This window comes from Chaetomium fimeti, assembly GCF_033439085.1.
Source record: "Chaetomium fimeti strain CBS 168.71 chromosome Unknown B0H64scaffold_5, whole genome shotgun sequence".
Classification (NCBI taxonomy): Eukaryota; Fungi; Ascomycota; class Sordariomycetes; order Sordariales; family Chaetomiaceae; genus Chaetomium; species Chaetomium fimeti.
The window spans coordinates 2,712,579-2,730,678 of NW_026944333.1; the positions used below are offsets into that span (position 1 = coordinate 2,712,579).

General features: G+C 56.7%; 6 protein-coding genes across 6 annotated transcripts; 3 read left to right on the forward strand and 3 right to left on the reverse strand.

Annotated features, from left to right (window-relative positions):
* Positions 1-371: 371 nt before the first annotated feature.
* B0H64DRAFT_443756 (DNA polymerase subunit Cdc27) lies at positions 372-1,954 on the forward strand (the record flags this gene model as incomplete). The annotated part of the gene is made up of 6 exons (XM_062806735.1): positions 372-425; positions 509-564; positions 624-847; positions 901-968; positions 1,024-1,735; positions 1,791-1,954. The coding sequence occupies 6 exons, from the start codon at positions 372-374 to the stop codon at positions 1,952-1,954; spliced, it is 1,278 nt and encodes a 425-aa protein (XP_062658218.1).
* Positions 1,955-2,401: 447 nt separating this feature from the next.
* Positions 2,402-4,793, forward strand: B0H64DRAFT_401347 (Six-hairpin glycosidase-like protein). Its single transcript, XM_062804152.1, has 4 exons — positions 2,402-2,955; positions 3,025-4,256; positions 4,324-4,491; positions 4,551-4,793. Exons 1-4 carry the CDS (start codon positions 2,810-2,812, stop codon positions 4,655-4,657), a joined length of 1,653 nt encoding a protein of 550 aa, XP_062658219.1. The 5' UTR covers positions 2,402-2,809; the 3' UTR covers positions 4,658-4,793.
* Positions 4,794-4,806: 13 nt separating this feature from the next.
* Positions 4,807-6,501, reverse strand: B0H64DRAFT_193420 (serine hydrolase FSH). The gene is made up of 2 exons (XM_062799116.1): positions 6,127-6,501; positions 4,807-6,029 (listed from the first exon to the last, which is right to left on the reverse strand). Exons 1-2 carry the CDS (start codon positions 6,206-6,208, stop codon positions 5,269-5,271), a joined length of 843 nt encoding a protein of 280 aa, XP_062658220.1. The 5' UTR covers positions 6,209-6,501; the 3' UTR covers positions 4,807-5,268.
* A 285-nt stretch (positions 6,502-6,786) lies between these two features.
* Positions 6,787-9,007, reverse strand: B0H64DRAFT_193463 (cytochrome P450). The gene is made up of 3 exons (XM_062799117.1): positions 8,486-9,007; positions 7,963-8,415; positions 6,787-7,896 (listed from the first exon to the last, which is right to left on the reverse strand). Exons 1-3 carry the CDS (start codon positions 8,734-8,736, stop codon positions 6,987-6,989), a joined length of 1,614 nt encoding a protein of 537 aa, XP_062658221.1. The 5' UTR covers positions 8,737-9,007; the 3' UTR covers positions 6,787-6,986.
* Positions 9,008-11,997: 2,990 nt separating this feature from the next.
* Positions 11,998-15,495, forward strand: B0H64DRAFT_362234 (phosphatidylinositol-3,5-bisphosphate 5-phosphatase; the record flags this gene model as incomplete). Its single annotated transcript, XM_062801760.1, has 2 exons — positions 11,998-15,068; positions 15,132-15,495. Exons 1-2 carry the CDS (start codon positions 12,088-12,090, stop codon positions 15,493-15,495), a joined length of 3,345 nt encoding a protein of 1,114 aa, XP_062658222.1. The 5' UTR covers positions 11,998-12,087.
* Positions 15,496-15,572: 77 nt separating this feature from the next.
* Positions 15,573-17,448, reverse strand: B0H64DRAFT_193488 (uncharacterized protein). The gene is made up of 4 exons (XM_062799119.1): positions 17,199-17,448; positions 16,670-17,142; positions 16,083-16,547; positions 15,573-16,024 (listed from the first exon to the last, which is right to left on the reverse strand). Exons 1-4 carry the CDS (start codon positions 17,350-17,352, stop codon positions 15,650-15,652), a joined length of 1,467 nt encoding a protein of 488 aa, XP_062658223.1. The 5' UTR covers positions 17,353-17,448; the 3' UTR covers positions 15,573-15,649.
* Positions 17,449-18,100: the final 652 nt, after the last annotated feature.

Below are 18,100 nucleotides of genomic sequence, written 5' to 3' on the forward strand. Positions count from 1 at the left end.
AGGAAAGAACCCTTGTGGCCAGGAATCGCGATGGTGGAATAAGGAGATTGCGTGTGGGGGGTGCCAACAAGCACCTTGAAGGTCGTGTCGAAGCTTTTCCATGCGCGTCCCGGGTCCATATTTTAGGCTAGCGAATCACTGATGGTGTGTTTGGCACAGGGGCTGCTGCAGGGGGTTTCAAGCCACTCCGACCCCACGGCTGTGGCCCGGGGTTTTATCGGCGAGAACGTGACTTCGCGCTTGGAGCGAGCTAAGTGAAGCCGCGTCGCGACTTGTCCGTCACTTTCTGTATGACCATTTTCATCTCTTCATTCCACGCACCACCGAGCTTCAAGTTTTGTAAGAGTCCAGAACCACATTTTGAAGCTGCCATGGAGAGCTACAACAAATTCCTGGCCGAAAATGTCCTTACAGAGGATAAAGTGGTATGGATACAGATTTTTGCCCAACGATGTTCGTGAGCAACACCCTGGGCATTACCGACTAACCACTTGGAACCGGTTGATAGATCACATATCGGTTTTTGAGCCGGACACTACAGGTCCATGTCAACACAGCAAAGCAGTATGGTTTTACTATTTGAACCCGGAGCTTAACTTCAACTAACATTGTTGTTCGTCTAGGATGCTCTACGAATTCCACAGGAGCCAAAATGCGAAGCGTCCTGGAGCCGTGCATGCCACATACCTGGTCTATGGCACCAAGAAAGCTACAAGTGCACCATCGGAATCCCAGAATGGGACCGATGGTGACATTGAGATGACAAGCTCAGCACCAGAGGTTGAATCCCTTGCCGACGTTGTGCCTGCGTCTACACTATGCCTCGTCTCTGAAGAACAACTCAAAGGTGGGTAACCAACCACAACCTACACTAAAACCAGCCTTCTAACTGAAACCAAGACAATCTTGCGGACTATGAGGAGGTCACTTCGATTCACGTGTACAGCATTGCACCTCACCCAACAAAGGTCAGAACTCACTGCTCCGAGACCACCTCCAAATTGATGATTAACCGTATCATAGGATATGGCGCTGCTAGTCGATGCTGCCAACCAGGTGCTTAGCCTCAATGCCAGTGACGAAGGAAAGAATCTTGCTTCCATCACCAACCCTAGAGTGCGACGTAGGGAACGACAAGGGGTTGCTCTCAAGGCTGCCGCTGCCTCTGCCGCGGCAGCAGTGAAACCCCAGGCAAAGCCCGCATTTTCGAATGTCAAAGAGGAGTCGAAGCCTACCCAACCTGTCCAGGAGACGGTTGCGAAAGCTCTCTCTTCAGGGCTTACTAAGAAACCCGCCTCGTCTCTGAAGCGGGGTGGCAATTCTGGAATTATGCAGGCGTTCTCGAAAGCAGCAACCAAACCAACCAAGGTTAATAAGGAAGCAGAGGCTGCAACTCCCAGTAGCGAGGATTCGAGCTTGCAACCCATGTCGGATGATGGGGAGGACGACGATGAGATGTCGCAACCGAAACCCCGGGCTGGGCCGGGATTTAGGACCAAGAGGCAGAGGGAGGAGGAACTTCGACAAATGATGGAAGAGGATGACGAGGAAGAGGAAGCACAAGAGAAGGAGGAGACGCCCGAAGAGGAACCAATGGAAGAAGAGGAACCTCCAGCGCCGGAGCCTGTGAAAGAGGAGGAGGCGGAAGTGGTTACTACTTCTGCCAATGGCCGGCGGCGCGGCAAGAGACGGATCATGCGCAAGAAACAAATTATGGATGACCAGGGGTATCTCGGTACGTTGTTAAGCCAGTCAAGAACCCGGCTTTCAGTGCTAACCTTCCGTCATAGTCACCATTCAAGAACCCGGATGGGAGTCTTTCTCGGAAGATGAGGCACCTCCGCCGACCAAGCCCAAGACCACGAGCGCAGCTCCTCCGGCGCAGGCTTCAAAGCCGAAGAAGGCTGGACCAAAAGGTCAAGGCAACATCATGTCATTCTTTTCCAAGAAGTGATGGCGACTGCTAGTTATGGGTAGTAGTAAAATAGCTCCTTTCAACCATCCAATCCCTCTTGATAAGGGGAGCCTTTGCTCTGCTAGATGGCGAGTGAGATTTTGGGCTCCCTAGATCGTTTCGAACCCGCCATCAACGGCATGTGGTAAGGAACGAGAACAGACGCAGCCAAGCATCATCTTCTCCCTTCATGTTTACATGGTACCTCGGGAATACCTTCGGGGTCTCACCCATTGTCCCTCCCAATCGGGAAAGAGTCAGTGTGCCCAGGACCCCGGCACCCTCCAGCCAAAAAAAAGCCGAACTCGAAAGGAAAGCAAGGAATCAAGCAGAAAGAAGACATAAAAGGAAATCGAGAAATGGAAATGAAATAAAAGGAATAGGGTAAGACAAAAAGTAAATGGAGTAAATCCAGGTTTATAGTCGAGAACCCGACGGTTTTCATGGTCGACATCTGCAGTTGGAATTCCGGCATTTTTTTGCCCATGCCGGGTCAGGGCCGCCCCGCCAAGCCGGTTCGCGGGGCCGAGACACGGATCTCAAACAGCTAAAGGTGACTTCGTCCCTGCCACAAACACTGGTTGTCGTGCAACATCAGTCCGTTCCCCGCGACTGTCTTGCTGAGGTTCTCTTTCCTTCTGTGCTCCCGCGACTTGGACCACTTAGCTTCCAATTCGGTCTTGACAACCCCGCAAGGTGGAATTAAGAGGGATGGGGCCATGCTGGTGAAGCAACGAGGGTTGTGCTAATTACCTCTCTACCGTGATACGAGTCTCGGTCGTCAAGGTGCAAGGCACTTGGTATTTGCTATTCGCTTTTCACTAGAATCGCTGCAACCGCACGAACTTAGCCGAAATGTATCGTTTAACATGGTACTCTTTCGTCATACCGTTGCTGGCGACGGCGACGGCACAAGTCTGGGATGACAACCAGCAGCCATTGACGGGCACATTCGACGAGACAGCGTGTCCAGACTACGTCAGCTATGCTGCCTTCCCTCAGTGAGTGGCATTGCGCTGCCAGGCCGACGGCTTCACGATCCTAACAACATGGAAGCTAACAACCCGAAGTCCCCCACCCACCAAGGGGCCCCTCAAGCTCCCTTTCCAACGACCCAACCCCCGCTGTCGGACCTTCCACTCAGATGCGATCGAGAAAGTGATCAACGACATTACCTCCCGAATGAAGGATCCCGACCTCGCCCGGCTGTTCGAGAACGCTTTCCCCTCTACCACCGACACAACAGTCAAGTTCCACACGGACGGGAAGGATGAGAAAATCAAGCAGAAGCTACGCAGCCGGAAGGAGAAGGATCCTTGGCGCGAGGAGGGCGAATGGGCGGGGCCCCAGTCCTTCATCATCACGGGCGATATTCTGGCCGAGTGGCTGCGGGACAGCACCAACCAGTTGAAGCCGTACCAGGCGCTGGCGACGAAGGACCCAGCCATCTTCAACCTGATACTGGGCGCCATCAACACGCAGAGCGAATACGTGATCCAGTCCCCATACTGCAACGCCTTCCAGCCACCACCCATCTCCGGGCTCCCCGTCAGCTACAACGGGCAGGACGATGCCGTGCACCCAATCTACGAGCCCACCGCCGTCTTCGAATGCAAGTACGAGCTCGACTCGCTGGCGCACTTCCTCGCCTTGGCCAACGAATTCCACCGCCACACAGGCAGCAGGGACTTCCTGAACTCGCGTTGGTACAAGGCCGTGGGCACCCTTCTCTCCGTCCTCGAGGCTCAAAGTCAGAGCACCTTCGATTCGGAAGGGACCTACCGGCAAAACATCTACACATTCCAGCGCAACACCAACACGGGCACCGAAACCCTCAACCTCGGCGGCATCGGCAACCCGCTGAACAACGGCACGGGCCTCATCCGCTCAGCCTTCCGGCCCAGCGACGACGCGACCATCTTCGGCTTCTTCGTCCCGGCCAACGCGCAAATGGCCGTCGAGCTGAAGCGCACGGCCGCCATCCTCCGGAAGTCGACGGGGTCGCACACGGATGCCGAGCTGGCGCAGACGCTCGAGGACTGGGGGCAGCGCATCACCGACGGCATCCTCGAGCACGGCGTGGTCAGCCACCGCAAGTACGGCGACGTCTTCGCATACGAGGTCGACGGCTACGGCAGCGCCCTGCTCATGGACGACGCCAACTACCCGAGCCTGCTCGCCCTGCCGCTGATGGGCTTCGTCACGGCCGACGACCCGACGTATCAGAATACGAGGCGGATGCTGTTGGATAAGGCTGGGAATCCGTACTTTTTGACGGGGCAGGCCTTCCAGGGCATCGGAGGTAGGTTCTTGTTGTCTGATGCTGGGTGGAGTTTGATTCGGTAACTACCTAACTGACCATGTCACAGGTCCGCATATTGGCCTGCAAAATGCGTGGCCCATGAGCCTGCTGGTGCAGGCGCAGACGTCAGATGACGACGAGGAAATCATGGGGTGCTTGCAGCTGGTGCTCAACTCGAGCAAGTTGGGGCTGATTCATGAGAGTGTCAACGTGAATTACCTTCACTCATACACGCGTAAGTCTTGTTCCCGGAGGGCAATTGTGACCGTTTGCTGACCTGGGGACGCTTGTTAGGGAGCTGGTTTGCCTGGGCCAACGGAGTGTTTGCCGAGACCATATTGAACTTGGCGAAACGGAAACCCCATCTGATATTCGAGGATTCGAAGCCGTATGAGTTGTAGTTGGGCCACACAAGAAATTGTGTTATACTAGTCTCAGGGTCGTTCTGACGACTGATAGGGGGAAATGGCCCATTCCCTACTCACTAGATTTCCGCAAGCATTAGGTTTCAAGCATTGGCCCCTTCACATACCGTACTCGTGCCCTATTAAAGGAACCTAGCACCGTCTCACAGCGCTGCCAAATAAAAGTAGCTGGCTTTTGGCGTGGGAGTTGGGACGATGACTACCTATACACCACGATCGCCAAGAAATCTTTCGACGTCTCCCACAACGAGGACTGAGAATCGAGGGAAGCGTTTACAACCTACCACCATCCACAGCGAACAACCCCCAGGTAACCCTATTCTCCCGCGCATCATCCAGCCCTGCCTTACCTATGTTTCCGTGTTTCGAGTTTGTAAGTGGGTGTGGTCTCATGCGAACTGTGCACTCTACCCGGGCCTTTACTCCACTATCTAGGCAGTTACCTACACTCCCAGAAAGGAGACGTATAATTCCTCTAGCAAACTCTATTGCTATCTCCTTTATCAAGTTCTTAATCCCGTCTAGTCCTTAAAATGACCCAACGCCTTTTAACTCAACGAGGATCGCCCTCCCACACAGCGCACGCCTCACTCGCCCCGTATCTCGCTAGCCAACTCCTCCACCATCCCAGCGATCGTAGCCGACACGACAGACGTCCTGGGGATATCGTGGCCGCCCCCGTGGTCATACGTCTTCCTCTTATCACAAAAATACGCCAGCTGCCAGCCGGCGGGCCAGCGCGGGTCCTTGCCCCCCAGGACGTGCACGGTGGGGATGCGGATGCGCAGGTCGGCGGGCATGGCCGTATAGTCGAGGCCGAAGACGTCCGTCTCGCCGGGGATGTCCTCCGGGTCGTGCAGCAGGTCGGCCACCTTGTCCCACATGCCCACGCCGTGCTGGATCAGCTCCGGGTTGCCGGCCATCGCCGCCAGCGACCCCGTCCGCTGCCGCAGCAGGTCGCTCGTCATCTGGCCGAGCCGCTCGGCGCGCTGCGAGACGTCGATGCCGAGGTCGGCCAGCGCGGGCAGCGGCACGCCGCCGCAGATGAAGATGGCTGCTTTGAAGGGCGGGGGGCCGCCGCGCGTGACGCCCGCGTGGTAGAGCAGGTAGCTGCTGATCAGCGAGCAGCCTTGCGAGAAGCCCATGAGGATGTCGAAGGGCCCGTGCTGCTCGAGGTAGCTGTCGAGGAAGGCGTGGGCGCGCCGGATGTGGTCGACCGTCGGGTGTTCCCACCACGTGAGATGGTCGGAGGTGAAGAAGACGTCGGTGGCCGGCGCGGGGGCGGTCCGGAAGGGTGCGTCCAGGAAGTCAAAGGTGTAGTTGGGAGGGAGCTTGCTGCGGAAGGCGGCTGCCGGTGGGTGGTTAGCGAGCTGTTTGAGACCTATAATGGGAGTAAGGTCGCCGGGAGTACTGGCAACCCACTGCATGGGCTGTGTGGCACGCACCTGTCTGTGTCTTGAAAATCCCGGCGCTTGTTCCCATGCCGTGGAGGCCGAGCACTCTGATTTTCTTTGCTTCACCTGCCATGGTGACGGCGTGATTGTTCGTTTTAGGGATGGGTTAGGTTCGATTGTAAATTCTCTCAATTCAATGCGACCTGGATTCGAGGATTCCGAACGCTGCTGGAGGGTTGGGAAGGAAGCTCGATACAGGCCCGGAGTTCGGTCTTACTCGCTCAGCTTCAATTCAAGTTTGAACTCAAGTTCGAGTTCCAGTCCGAGTTCCAGTTCGAGTTCGCTTAATCACAAAACTATCTTAAGCAGTGACTCGGGAAGGCGCGCCGGGAGCTATCAGCCCACTTAGTCAGGGAGGGTTTGGTCGGCACATGTGAACTTTTTTAGCAACGGGGACTTGCAATACGGGACGAAGAAGCATTGATACCCGACGGCTGACACCTTCGGGGTTTATTTGGAGACATCCGGAGCAATGAGATGTGGGCCCTCATTGCTTCTTCGGTTTCGGACTCCGAAGACCGGATTGGAACAGTGCTCATGCAGGTCTCATCCGATTCAAGGGACGTGAGAGACGCCGAGTACGAATACATGCAGGTACAGATAACGAGTGGGCTGATAAGCAACCTTCTCGGCCGTTATGTACAATGGAAGGAATGGGCGGGTCGGTCGTCTGGCTGGGACCATCCATGGTTCAATCAAACATATTTTCTCTCTCTTCGAGTTCTTGATTCCAGTCTCCAGTTTATGGGAATCGTTGATTATGATCTTACAAACATCAAGTTATCTCCGAAGACACAGTCCCATATGTCAAGTTAGTTCCCACAGCAGCCGCCGCCGCTTGCAGTCTCCAATCAACAAGTAAACTTCCAGTCGACATCTTCCCACCCTTGCCTCCGTTTGATCACCACTGCGCCTCCTCGGGCATCAGTCGGAGGTTTGGCAACAGCTTCCCCTATGGTGGCAATCCCCAACCTGACGTTCTCCTCGTCTAGGCCTTGCAGCGCGAACCCTACCACCAAGGCGGCGACGAAGCCGAGGTTTTCGGCAAAGGCAAAGTTGCGGCCTGGGCACAGATGCTTACCGCCTCCGAAGGGGAGGTACGATTGCTTCTTCGCACGATCAAACTTATCCTGCTCTTTGAACCGCTTGGGATCGAACTCCAACGGATCTTGACCCCAAACATCCCCAGAGTGGTGCATGGCCTTGACGGACCACATCACGTCCACACCGGCTTTGAACAGGTGTTGATTCCCCGCCGAGTCGGTGAGCATGGTATCGTGAACGACGCGCCGGGTACCGATAGATTGGTTACCAAGTCGGATCGATTCGCGGTAGCAACTGACCAGCAACGGCGCGGAACCCTCCAGCTGTGAGATATCCAATGTAGCCAAACGGCGCTGCTCGCCCTCGCGGCTGCTCAGCTTTACCAGTGGCAGTGTTTCGCGGCGGATCTCCTCGACCAAGTCCGGTCGTAGCCATACGTTGGTGACGAACCAGTACAACGTGGGAATTGTGTTGGTGGTGGCGACGAATAGAAGCGCCATCTCCAACCTTCCAATCTCCTCTTCCGGGAAACCAAACTCCCGGGCTGTGTTGGCTCGGACTTTGAGAACCTCAGCAGTGTCGGGAGCCTGGTCCTTCCTGCTCATATACCAGGGGATTAAAGCGGATATGACCTTCTCACGGTTCACGTATGCTTTGCGGGCGATGAGCTTTGGCATGATACCGAGGAAAAGCGGCTGCATATTGCCCTCGAATTCCCTACCACACGACGGCTTAGCACTCGGCCTTCTAAGCGTTAGTCATTCAGGAGCTGGCTTGGCTTACCATAGCGCATCGACCAACGAAGGGTCCTGACGGATGGGGTTGTCTTTGCCGTAAAGACCTTCGGAAGTAGCAGTAGTCATGAAATACAGTAGCCACTGATATAGATTTTCGATCTTCAACCCGGCTGAATCCATGTCGTTCAACTGGTCGGCGATATAGTCGAGGGCTGTGACGTTCATGCGGTGCAAGTACTGGCCCTGCATGGCGGCCTTGATGCGCTGCATCATGACTCCGGCAGCCGACGTTTCGATATCGTGGTCTGGCCCCCAAAGCTTCGCCATCGCTACGTCGGTCAGACCGAAAACGCGCTGGGCAAACTCCATGCCGAGCACGTCAAAGGTCAGGTTCTTGTGGCGGATGGCGGAGTGGATCATGGGTGTATCCCACAACACGTAGACTTTCCCATTTAGCATGGGTAAGGTCGCCGCGGCCACCGGGTTCCGTTGGGATTTCCTGGTGCTAGTCAGTCGCCGCCTGATGGGTGATTCGGGAGTACAAGATAGAGACTAGAGAGCTGGCATACCGAAGCGCTTCGAAGTAATCCACACCATGTCGCACCAGCCCCACAATATGACCCACGAGCGGAATGCCTGGCTTTACAGCTGGAGGCTCCCGAGGATCGATTTGAGGTGACGCGTATCTGTACAGGAGTGATACAAGGAGGACGACGGTGGTGATGCCGATGCACTGCGCCGTCGTCAGGTTTGCAACCCGCAATTGCCCTAGGGCGCCTTCCAGCCCGTCAGGCCACATCCTGCTGAATTCCGCCGTCATAGATGCCACACCCAATTACTCGGGTTGGCGGTTGGGCGTTCGACCGCGTGGGTGGTTTTATCCGAGATGGAGGTGTCGGATGGATTGGCGTGGGTTTCGATGGATGACTCAAATAGCCTCCCCGATTGACCACGAATTGATTGAATTATAGAAGAGCCTTGGCTGCAGGAAACCAAGTCATTACTGTGCAACGACAGCCTTCACTGTCGGGCCGTTCTTGAAGTTGATTCCACACCAAGTGTGGTTGCCTAAACAGTGGGCTCACCGCCCAGCCTCCGCTAACCAAGGATACGTGCCCGCCCCGAGATGTGCTTATGGGGGCGGCTGACGGCCTCTATTCGATATCGAGACGACGGAACCTCAATGTAATGCATCCGCAACAGCAGCAGTCCAAAGTTTGACAAAGTTACGAGGTGGGCGAGGTATGTTGCCTGGATGGAACCGGGGACCGGCAACTAGAAAACCTCCACCCTTTGCCCTCATTATCGCTCAATCTTCTCAGTCACCCCCACCTTTTCCCTAATACAGTGGCTAAACGGAGACATGGCCGACGGCCCAGAACGGGCGCTCATGCTGATACGATTGCGTAGTAACACAGCTCGACTTGAACCTATGCTAGTTTTTCAAACAGATTTGCACGCACGTTTTCAAATCCGTCATTCAACAGGTTTCCAAAATCCGTCGTTCGACGGGTTTCCAAATCCGTCATTCAACAGGTTTCCAAATCCGTCATTCAACAGGTTTTCAAATCCGTCGTTCGACAGGTTTTCAAATCCGTCGTTCAACAGGTTTTCAAATCCGTCATTCAACAGGTTTTCAAATCCGTCGTTCGACAGGTTTTCAAATCCGTCGTTCGACGGGTTTCCAAATCCGTCATTCAACAGGTTTCCAAATCCGTCGTTCGACGGGTTTTCAAATCCGTCATTCAACAGGTTTTCACAGGATGTTCGACGGACTTGAGAGCACCTAGGCAAACAAGCAGCTGGTTTATTAAAGACAAATTTCGAATCTAACCAGACCATTGCTACCCTCAAAACCAAAACCACCGCCAATCCAAAAATGAACCCCCCCGCCGCCGGTTCGCCGACCGGGGCCGATCTGTCGCCGCGTGCGGCGCGTTCCCACGCCCGCTGTCCGTCGTGATGGCGAGGCCGGTCCCAGAAATCGAGACGCCACTGCCACCAGCAGCACGGCCCGCACCAGCCCCAAAACCGGAACCGGGCCCGCCCGGAACCCAGTCGGCCCAGTCGGCCTTGCCGTGTCGCCTAGGGTCGCGAGTGGGCGGGGGACCGAGGGGAAGACGAGGACGGGCGTGGAGGGGCGGGGGAGGACGCAGGCGCGAGAATGGAGGAGGTGGAGGGGGGAGAGAGCGCCGAGAGGGTGGAGGCGGCGAAGGTGGCTGGCGGCCGAGAGGGAAGGCGGGCGGCGAAGGGTGGCGGGAGGGAGGAGGGGAGGAGTGCCGGGTCGCTCGTGGACCCCCGGCCGGTCGGCGCTCGCTGTCCCGGCTTTCCCAGACTCCTTCGAGCGGGAACGGGCAAAGGACTTTACCCCACCGGGCGAAGGGCCGGTGAGTGCTGGTCGAGGGCCCGTTCTCGAGCCCTTCCTCCGAGCCGCGGTTCTGGCGCGGTGCTCCGCGGCGTCTGCGGAGCACGAGAAACAGCCGAACCAACACGGAAACCAAGAAGACGCTGCCGAGAACGGCGCCGATAATTGCGCCGGTCGACGCGGCAGACGGGTTCGTGCTCCCGGGCATTTGGGACGGTGCTGGGGCTGACGAGGAAATCTGTGGGCTGGTGGGACGGGTTAGGCTCACTGGTGTCGAGGTCAGTTTTCATTCGAGTTAATGAAACTCACCGAGTCGCCATTGTGGTACTCGGCCGTCGAGGCTGTCCGCGAGAGGGTGGTCGTGTGGGCGGGGGGGAGGGAGGAGGGTGAGGGAGAAGGGCGACGGAGGAGGACGAGGAGAAAACGACGATGGGGAGTCGGAGATGGATGGAGGATGCAGGAAACAAACTCTGCGATTCGGCCCCTCCCCTCCTTCTCTTCCTTATTGCTGCAGTGGGTGGCAAACAGGCAATTGATGATTGCACTAATGGCACCGAGCACGTTACCTGAGGGTCGTCATAGATCACTTGTGCAGAGGGGCCACAGCGGACCGATTTGGAACTGGTAAGGGTAATTACGTACTCTATAATTATGGACATACGTCCAAGTGTCAAAGGAGGGGCCACGACATACTGATTGGGGAATGGGAAGTGTTATTAGGTACTTTATAATAATCAAGATATCTCCGAGTATCCAAGAAGGGACGTCGGCTCAGCGCGCTGAGAAAGTGTCTTCCCTGATATCGATTCCGAATCGCGACAGAGATGGAATCCAAAACTCTCGGGATTAGACGGACTGTGTGAAGAACTGCTCAAACCTTGTTTGATAAGTTCAACCTCGATGATGTCGACCACGATGTAAGTCATCTAAAGTCTTGAGCCGTGCACCGGTCACAGGAGGGAAGTCCATGGAGCCGAGGTTGATTAAGCCATTAGCCCAGGCCGAATGGACAATGTGTGAAGGATTTGCAACCACCGTGAGATCACCGCCAGATCCTCTCTTCGCCCTTTCAATGGGATGGGCGGTCCTGTATTGCCCACTGCTCATTTTCTGCGCTGCATCGGCGCCGCCCGGCCTAGAATCAGTCGATATTTCCATGGACACCAGACCAGTATGACGCGGTGGTGATGACGGAACCACGAGGTCATCGGAGTCCCCTTCCGGGGACACCACGGAATGGCTTGGCCACCTAAGTACCTCCTGCCGCATAGACGGCGAGAGATTACTGTGTAATAGAAGCTGCAACTTGCAACCTTGAAGCTCGGGCTATTAAGGGCTAGTAACCATGAACTAAAGCCTGCTGCTTTTTTCCTGCCCGCTTGTGCCATGACCGCCGCTAAATATTATGCGAATTCTGTTGTCTTTTCCCTACAGGTAATTGTCATCAGTTGTCACGGTGCGAGATGTGGCGATGCTCCGAGGGCAACAACAACGATGCCATGGTGGTGGAAGTTCCGATTCTTGGCAGGGCGAGAGCTGAAGAGCTGTGGGCGTGGGGGTCATCATCTCATCGGAACATTTCGCAGGGCGCCAAGGCGCTAGCTCTAAAAGGAGGTCCTGATCCTGGCTTCTTGGGAGCGAGGTGGGTTCCACCACATGGTGGGGTTGGATGTCACGATGGTGGGCTTCCATCATCCCGTTCGATGTCCACGGGCAGTTACTGTGTACCTTTACTTTAGTGCATCCGACAAGGCTCAAGCAGCAACACTTTTCACGGACCACATGGCTAATTGATTAAATACCGACATGGCTGACACGGGCGAAACAGAACTCGCTAGCGTCAACGCCATCATCGCTGCAGCCCCCGCCTCGGAAACGACACCGCCGCGACAACACCCGCAACCGCCGCAGCAGCGAGCTGCGGAGCTGGACTCCCGAGACACGCCCGAACCCGTCTTTCCTCCTCTACATAACAATGCTGGTACAGATGCGGATTCCATAATCTCTGGTGCCTCGGCTCCCCCCCGCGCCGGTGCCTCTGCAGCCCCCGGCGTAGGCGACGACAATGATGAGGAAGAGCCCGCCGTTGCCCGACCTTTCCTCCGCACCTCGAGCCCCAACCCGGCATCACGCTCAGGATTGGCCGAGACTGTCGAAGATGAAGATGACGAAGGACGCGCTGGGGCCGCCGGCGATGACTCGGGTCCATGGCCAAGACCGAATCACAAGATGCACAGGTTCAGCTTGTACGAGACGGCGAGCCGCTTCTACATCGTCGGCGGCGACGTGACCGAGAAACGCTACCGCATCCTCAAGGTCGACCGCACCAACGACGGCGACGACGCCTCGGAGCTGAGCATCACCGACGACAAGACCGTCTATACCCAGAAGGACATGAACCAGCTGCTCGATACGATTGACGACGGCAACAAGGGGACCGGCGGATTGAAGCTTCGGTGCACCACCTGGGGTATCCTGGGATTTATCAAGTTCACGGGTCCCTATTACATGCTGCTGATCACAAAGAAGAGCACCGTCGCCATGATTGGGGGCCACTACGTCTACCAGATCGACGACACAGACCTCATCCCCCTGACGTCGCCCAACTTCAAGGCGGACCAGCGCAACACCGAGGAGTCGCGCTTTTTGGGCATCCTGAACCACCTTGACCTGGCCCGGTCCTTCTACTACAGTTACTCCTACGACATCACCCGTAGTCTGCAGCACAACATCTCCAGAGAGAGAGCTGCCCTGCTTAACGGCCGTCCTTGCTCTGCCGACGACGACTCTAACCCCATGTTTGTCTGGAACGACCACTTGATCCAGCCGGCCGCCAAGGTACTCAACGCGCCCTTCGACTGGTGCCGCCCGATCATCCATGGTTACATTGACCAGTCTGCCGTGTCCGTCTACGGGAGGACTGCCCACATAACAATCATCGCGCGCCGCAGTCGCTACTTTGCTGGCGCCAGGTTCCTAAAGAGGGGCGCTAACGACTTGGGATATGTGGCCAACGACGTCGAGACGGAGCAGATCGTATCCGAGGCTATGACCACCTCGTTTCATGCGCCGGGTCCCAAGTTCTTTGCCAACCCTACCTACACCTCATACGTGCAGCATCGCGGCTCCATCCCGCTCTACTGGACTCAGGACAACACGGGCGTCACCCCCAAACCGCCGATAGAGCTGAACCTGGTGGATCCCTTCTACACAGCAGCCGCGCTGCACTTTGACAACCTCTTTGAACGGTACGGCGCGCCCATATATGTTCTGAACCTGATCAAGGCTCGCGAGCGGACACCGCGCGAGAGCAAGCTGTTGGATGAATACACGCGCGCCATCGCCTACCTCAACCAGTTCCTACCGGCCGATAAGAAAATAATCCATCGGGCCTGGGACATGTCGCGCGCTGCCAAGAGCCGCGACCAGGACGTGATCGGTACCCTCGAGAGTATTGCCGAGGAGGTCGTGAGCACGACGGGCTTCTTCCAAAACGGCGACGGCCACATCTCCCCGATCCGCGCTCAGAACGGCGTGGCACGCACAAACTGTATCGACTGTCTGGACCGGACAAATGCCGCTCAGTTTGTCATCGGGAAGAGGGCACTGGGCCACCAGCTCCACGCCCTCGGCATCCTAGGAAACACCACGGTAGAATACGACACCGACGCCGTCAACCTGTTTACTCACATGTATCATGACCATGGTGACACCATCGCCGTGCAGTACGGCGGGTCGCAGTTGGTCAATACCATGGAGACCTACCGCAAAATCAACCAGTGGACCAGCCATTCGCGCGACATGATTGAGAGCTTCAAGCGCTACTACCACAACTCTTTCCTGGACGGCCAGCGCCAAGAGGCGTACAATCTGTTCCTGGGCAACTACATCTTCACGCAGGGGCAGCCCATGCTATGGGATCTGGCTACGGACTACTACCTCCATCACGAGGATCCCCGGACATGGCTGGAAAAGCGGAAGCGTGACTACATTCGCTGGTACACCCCCGAATTCCTAGAGGAACGTGTGCTTCCACCGTACCCGCCCCCCCAGCCAGCGGTGGATAGCAAACCGATCTCTGCCTATGATGACTACTGGCTAGAATACTACCGCCCGTCCACCCTCTCGTCCTTCCCCAAGATGTTCCCCTACAAGATGAACTCGACCATCAAATACATCCCATTCAAGTCGACCCAGGACGGCCGGTACGACCTCAGCCCATTCCGCGTGCGCAACGACACCGACGGCGACGCCCATGATAAAAAGAAGGCGAAGAAGGAAGTAAGCATCGTCGCCCCCAACGACCTAGCTCGCATGGCCGACGACACCGAGACGTCATCCGTGAATGAGAAACCCGCAAGCCCAACCCACAGCGCCGCGACCGCCGCCGCCAACGGCCGCGTGTCGCTCCACCGCTGGCTACACGAAAAAAACACCCCCACCGAGGCCCAGCCCTACCACCATCACCCCCATCACCATCGCCGTCAAAGCACGAACCCCCACAGCCGCAACACCAGCATCGACGATAACCACAGCTACAACAACAGCAATAACCACCAACACCAGCACCAGCACCAGCCCACCCACAGCCGCACCCCGTCAAAAGGCCAGAACCAAGACCAGGAAAAAAAGAAACCGCACCAGACGGCCCTCGAGAAGTCGCGCGCCGCCCAGCAGACCTTCACCCAGGTCGTGCGCGACTCGCTCGACCCGGCCGTCAGCACCGCCGAGGCCGACGACTACGCCCGCTACGTCGCCCACCCGCAGAACCTGCCGCTGGTCGTCTCGTCAGCCACGGGGGTGGACGGGAACGCCATTAGCGGCGGTAACGTCAACAGCAACCGTGACAGCAACAACAACAGTAATAATATATTCCTGCTGCCTGTCGACGAGATCGAGCCCGAGTATCTCGCGTTCGTGAAGGGGAAGTGGCGGGAGGAGGGGCTCGGGCGGGAGGTGGATTTCGGGAGGAGGGAGGAAAGGGGTCGGAGGGAGGAGGGGAGGGGGGAGGATGATGAGGCGGGCGAGGAGGAGGAGGAAGGGGGGGAAGTGGAGCCCCAGGAGGAGGATGACAGGGCGCTGTATGCCGAGACGGTAAGGGTGGCGGAGAACCCACTGACGGTTACCGAGGAAGACGCGCTCAAGAAGAGGTATAAGGCGTATCGGAAGTGGCTGAGGGGGAAGAGCTTGTTTAAGCAGCAGCCGGTGGACTAGGCGTCGCCGGCGGCCTTGTCTGGTGGCTCTGGTGACGGCGGTGTTGGCGAAGGGTTGGGGAGGCGCGGCTCGTGGGGCGCGGAGTCGGCTGGGACGGTCGGGGAGGATAGCCCTGGTAGAGTTCCTCCTGCGACGGGGTGGGGTGACGAGGAGGTCAGTTGGAAGGGAAAAGCGCCGCCAGGCGGGGGTCCTTTTCCACCAAGGGAGCGACGTGTAACGAGAGGTCGACTGCCCCTGCGGTCCCATCCCCGGCCGTCTTGAGCACCGCTGCCAGCGCCCTGGACGAGGTGACCAGTTCCTGCTGGAGACGGGCGTAGGTCTTGTCTGTGGCGGCGTGGCTGTGTTCGGCGAGATGCAGCCAGCTGAGGACGAGGGCGTTGATGATCTCATCTTGCCATGGCGAGTGGGGGATTCGCGGCCAGCAGTTTGTGAGGACCGCCTGGAGGGCTTTGATCGCTGAGAAAAGCGTTCCTGGGGCCACGGGCGCGAAAGGGTCGGTCATGATCGTCGAGAGCATCGGAACGAGATCCTACGACGCTTGGTGAGCTTCACGCAGCTTTTCACCTAGGAATGGCTAGGGGACTCACCTTGAGATGCTTCACCGCGTGCACGCCCATCTCATCTAGAATCGCCACCGTCTGTTGACAAAGCACCTCCACGATCCGCACGTGGTCCTTGGCGTGGAAATACCCACCCAGCACGCCCTCGCGGAGCATCCTGTCGAGGAAGCCATTCTTCGGCGCGCCGGCAATCCCATCCTTCCCAACGGCGGGCTGTTTTTTCGCTAAGATGAGCAGCGCGTCATATGCCGGGACGAGGAGCTCCACTGACTCCTCCTCGGGCGTCAGGCTGGGGAGGTAGCTTAGGGTCGGGAAGATGGCGTCCTCGAACACTTGGGCCAGGCCCGTGCCGTGCAGGGTCTTGTCGGGGAACTTGGCGAGGAAGTCGGCCAGGATGAGCAGACCGCGTCGCCGGATTGGGGTGGTGGCATCGTCGGCGAGGGTGAGCAGGACGGGGATGAAGAGCGGCCAGTGTTTGGCGATGAGTTGGTTCTAGGCGTGGAGGGCATGGAGTTAGTCTTTTCTAGTTTGGTTTGTTGTGTAGTGTATAGAAGATACCCCCTTGCTTTTGCCAAGTTTATCAGACATCCGGAACATAAATGATATGCACTTACGTCGGCTTCGCGCACCGCCCATGCTACCGCCGGGGTGGCTCTCATGTCCGTGTACTTCCACGGCTTGGTCACGGCGGATTCGTCGGGCATACTCTCGGCCTTGCTAGGGGCGCTGTCCGTGTACTCTGCCTTCCGGCCGGATGTTGTGATGGACGCCGGCTTGGACTTGGAGAATAGCGGGCGCAGGTAGGTTTGGAGCACGGTTTCAGTGAGGAACTGCTCCTTGGTAGAACTGTCGGGGATGCTGAATTGTTGCTCGAGAAGTGGATTCGCAATCGCTTCCGTTTCCCGGCCCCCCCCGGTTTGTGGTTTCTCTGTGTATGCAACTAGAGTGTATAAGACCTCGTCTTCGAGTCGCACTGCGGTTGTGGTTTGTTTCATGAGCGCTTCGAGGGCGGCGATGCCCAGTCCAGAGTTCGCCTGGCACTGCTCGACGAGAGCCTGACTGTTCTTGAGTAGATCCTGGTTTGAAACTGAAAAGCAATGAGTCAGTAGTAAAGCGACTCAGGGGTTCAGCATACATACATACCCTCAGATTGGTCTTGGGTGACCACAGGGGCGATGAGCTTAGTGATGTTTAGGGCGAGTTCTTTTACTGCCTCGTGGTCTGTCGACGGCTCAGGGGTGATACGGCCCTTACAGCGTAGACAAGTGAGGACTGATAGGAGCTGGGTCCGCGCCATTCTCACCTCCTAGGTCTTGTTATCGGCCGAGGAAATTGGTATAGGTGTGATTCCTTCACTCACCCATGATTTTGCGGATGAGGCTAAGTCGAAGGGTCCCCTTGAGGAATCTGCGAGCCCCTTGAGGGTGAATGGTTGTGGTACATCTGCATGATAGGAACTTGTCAACAACTAGTTGCCTAGTCCAATATAATATTTTGTTTCTTGTGAAACATACGCTGGACTAGTTTGTCGCGTGCCTCAGTCGTCTCTAGATCTTCCAAGCTTTGGACCTTTGCTGCTTCAACTGTGACCTGCTCGAACCACGACATTTTGATTGGAGGAGGGCGGTTCGGTTAAAGTCTTCTGGATGGCCTTGAAGAAAGCGATTTTTGAGTCGCAGGTCCGGCTCCTGGATTGACATGTGTTGTGGAAGTTGAGTTTGGCTTCGTCGAGGTTGTGTGGAGGGAAGGCTAGATTCTGGTGCTTGTTCATCCAAGGTCCCGCCGTTTCCACCCTGGAGGTCCGGACGGCTCTGGAACACCGCTGTAATTACAGCAGCCATACCCCTATTTTGTCGGATATCCCCCCTTCCAGTTGGCGCACTTTTTTAAGACGCAGGGCGCAAACAACATGACATGAACACATGATATGCACTTTGAGCTTGGAGCCAAATTGACTCAGAGCTCACGGCAAGATACTCTTTCTCTCACTGCAGACGGACCACTAACATACAAATATCGTGAAACGGAGCTTCATATTCCAATCA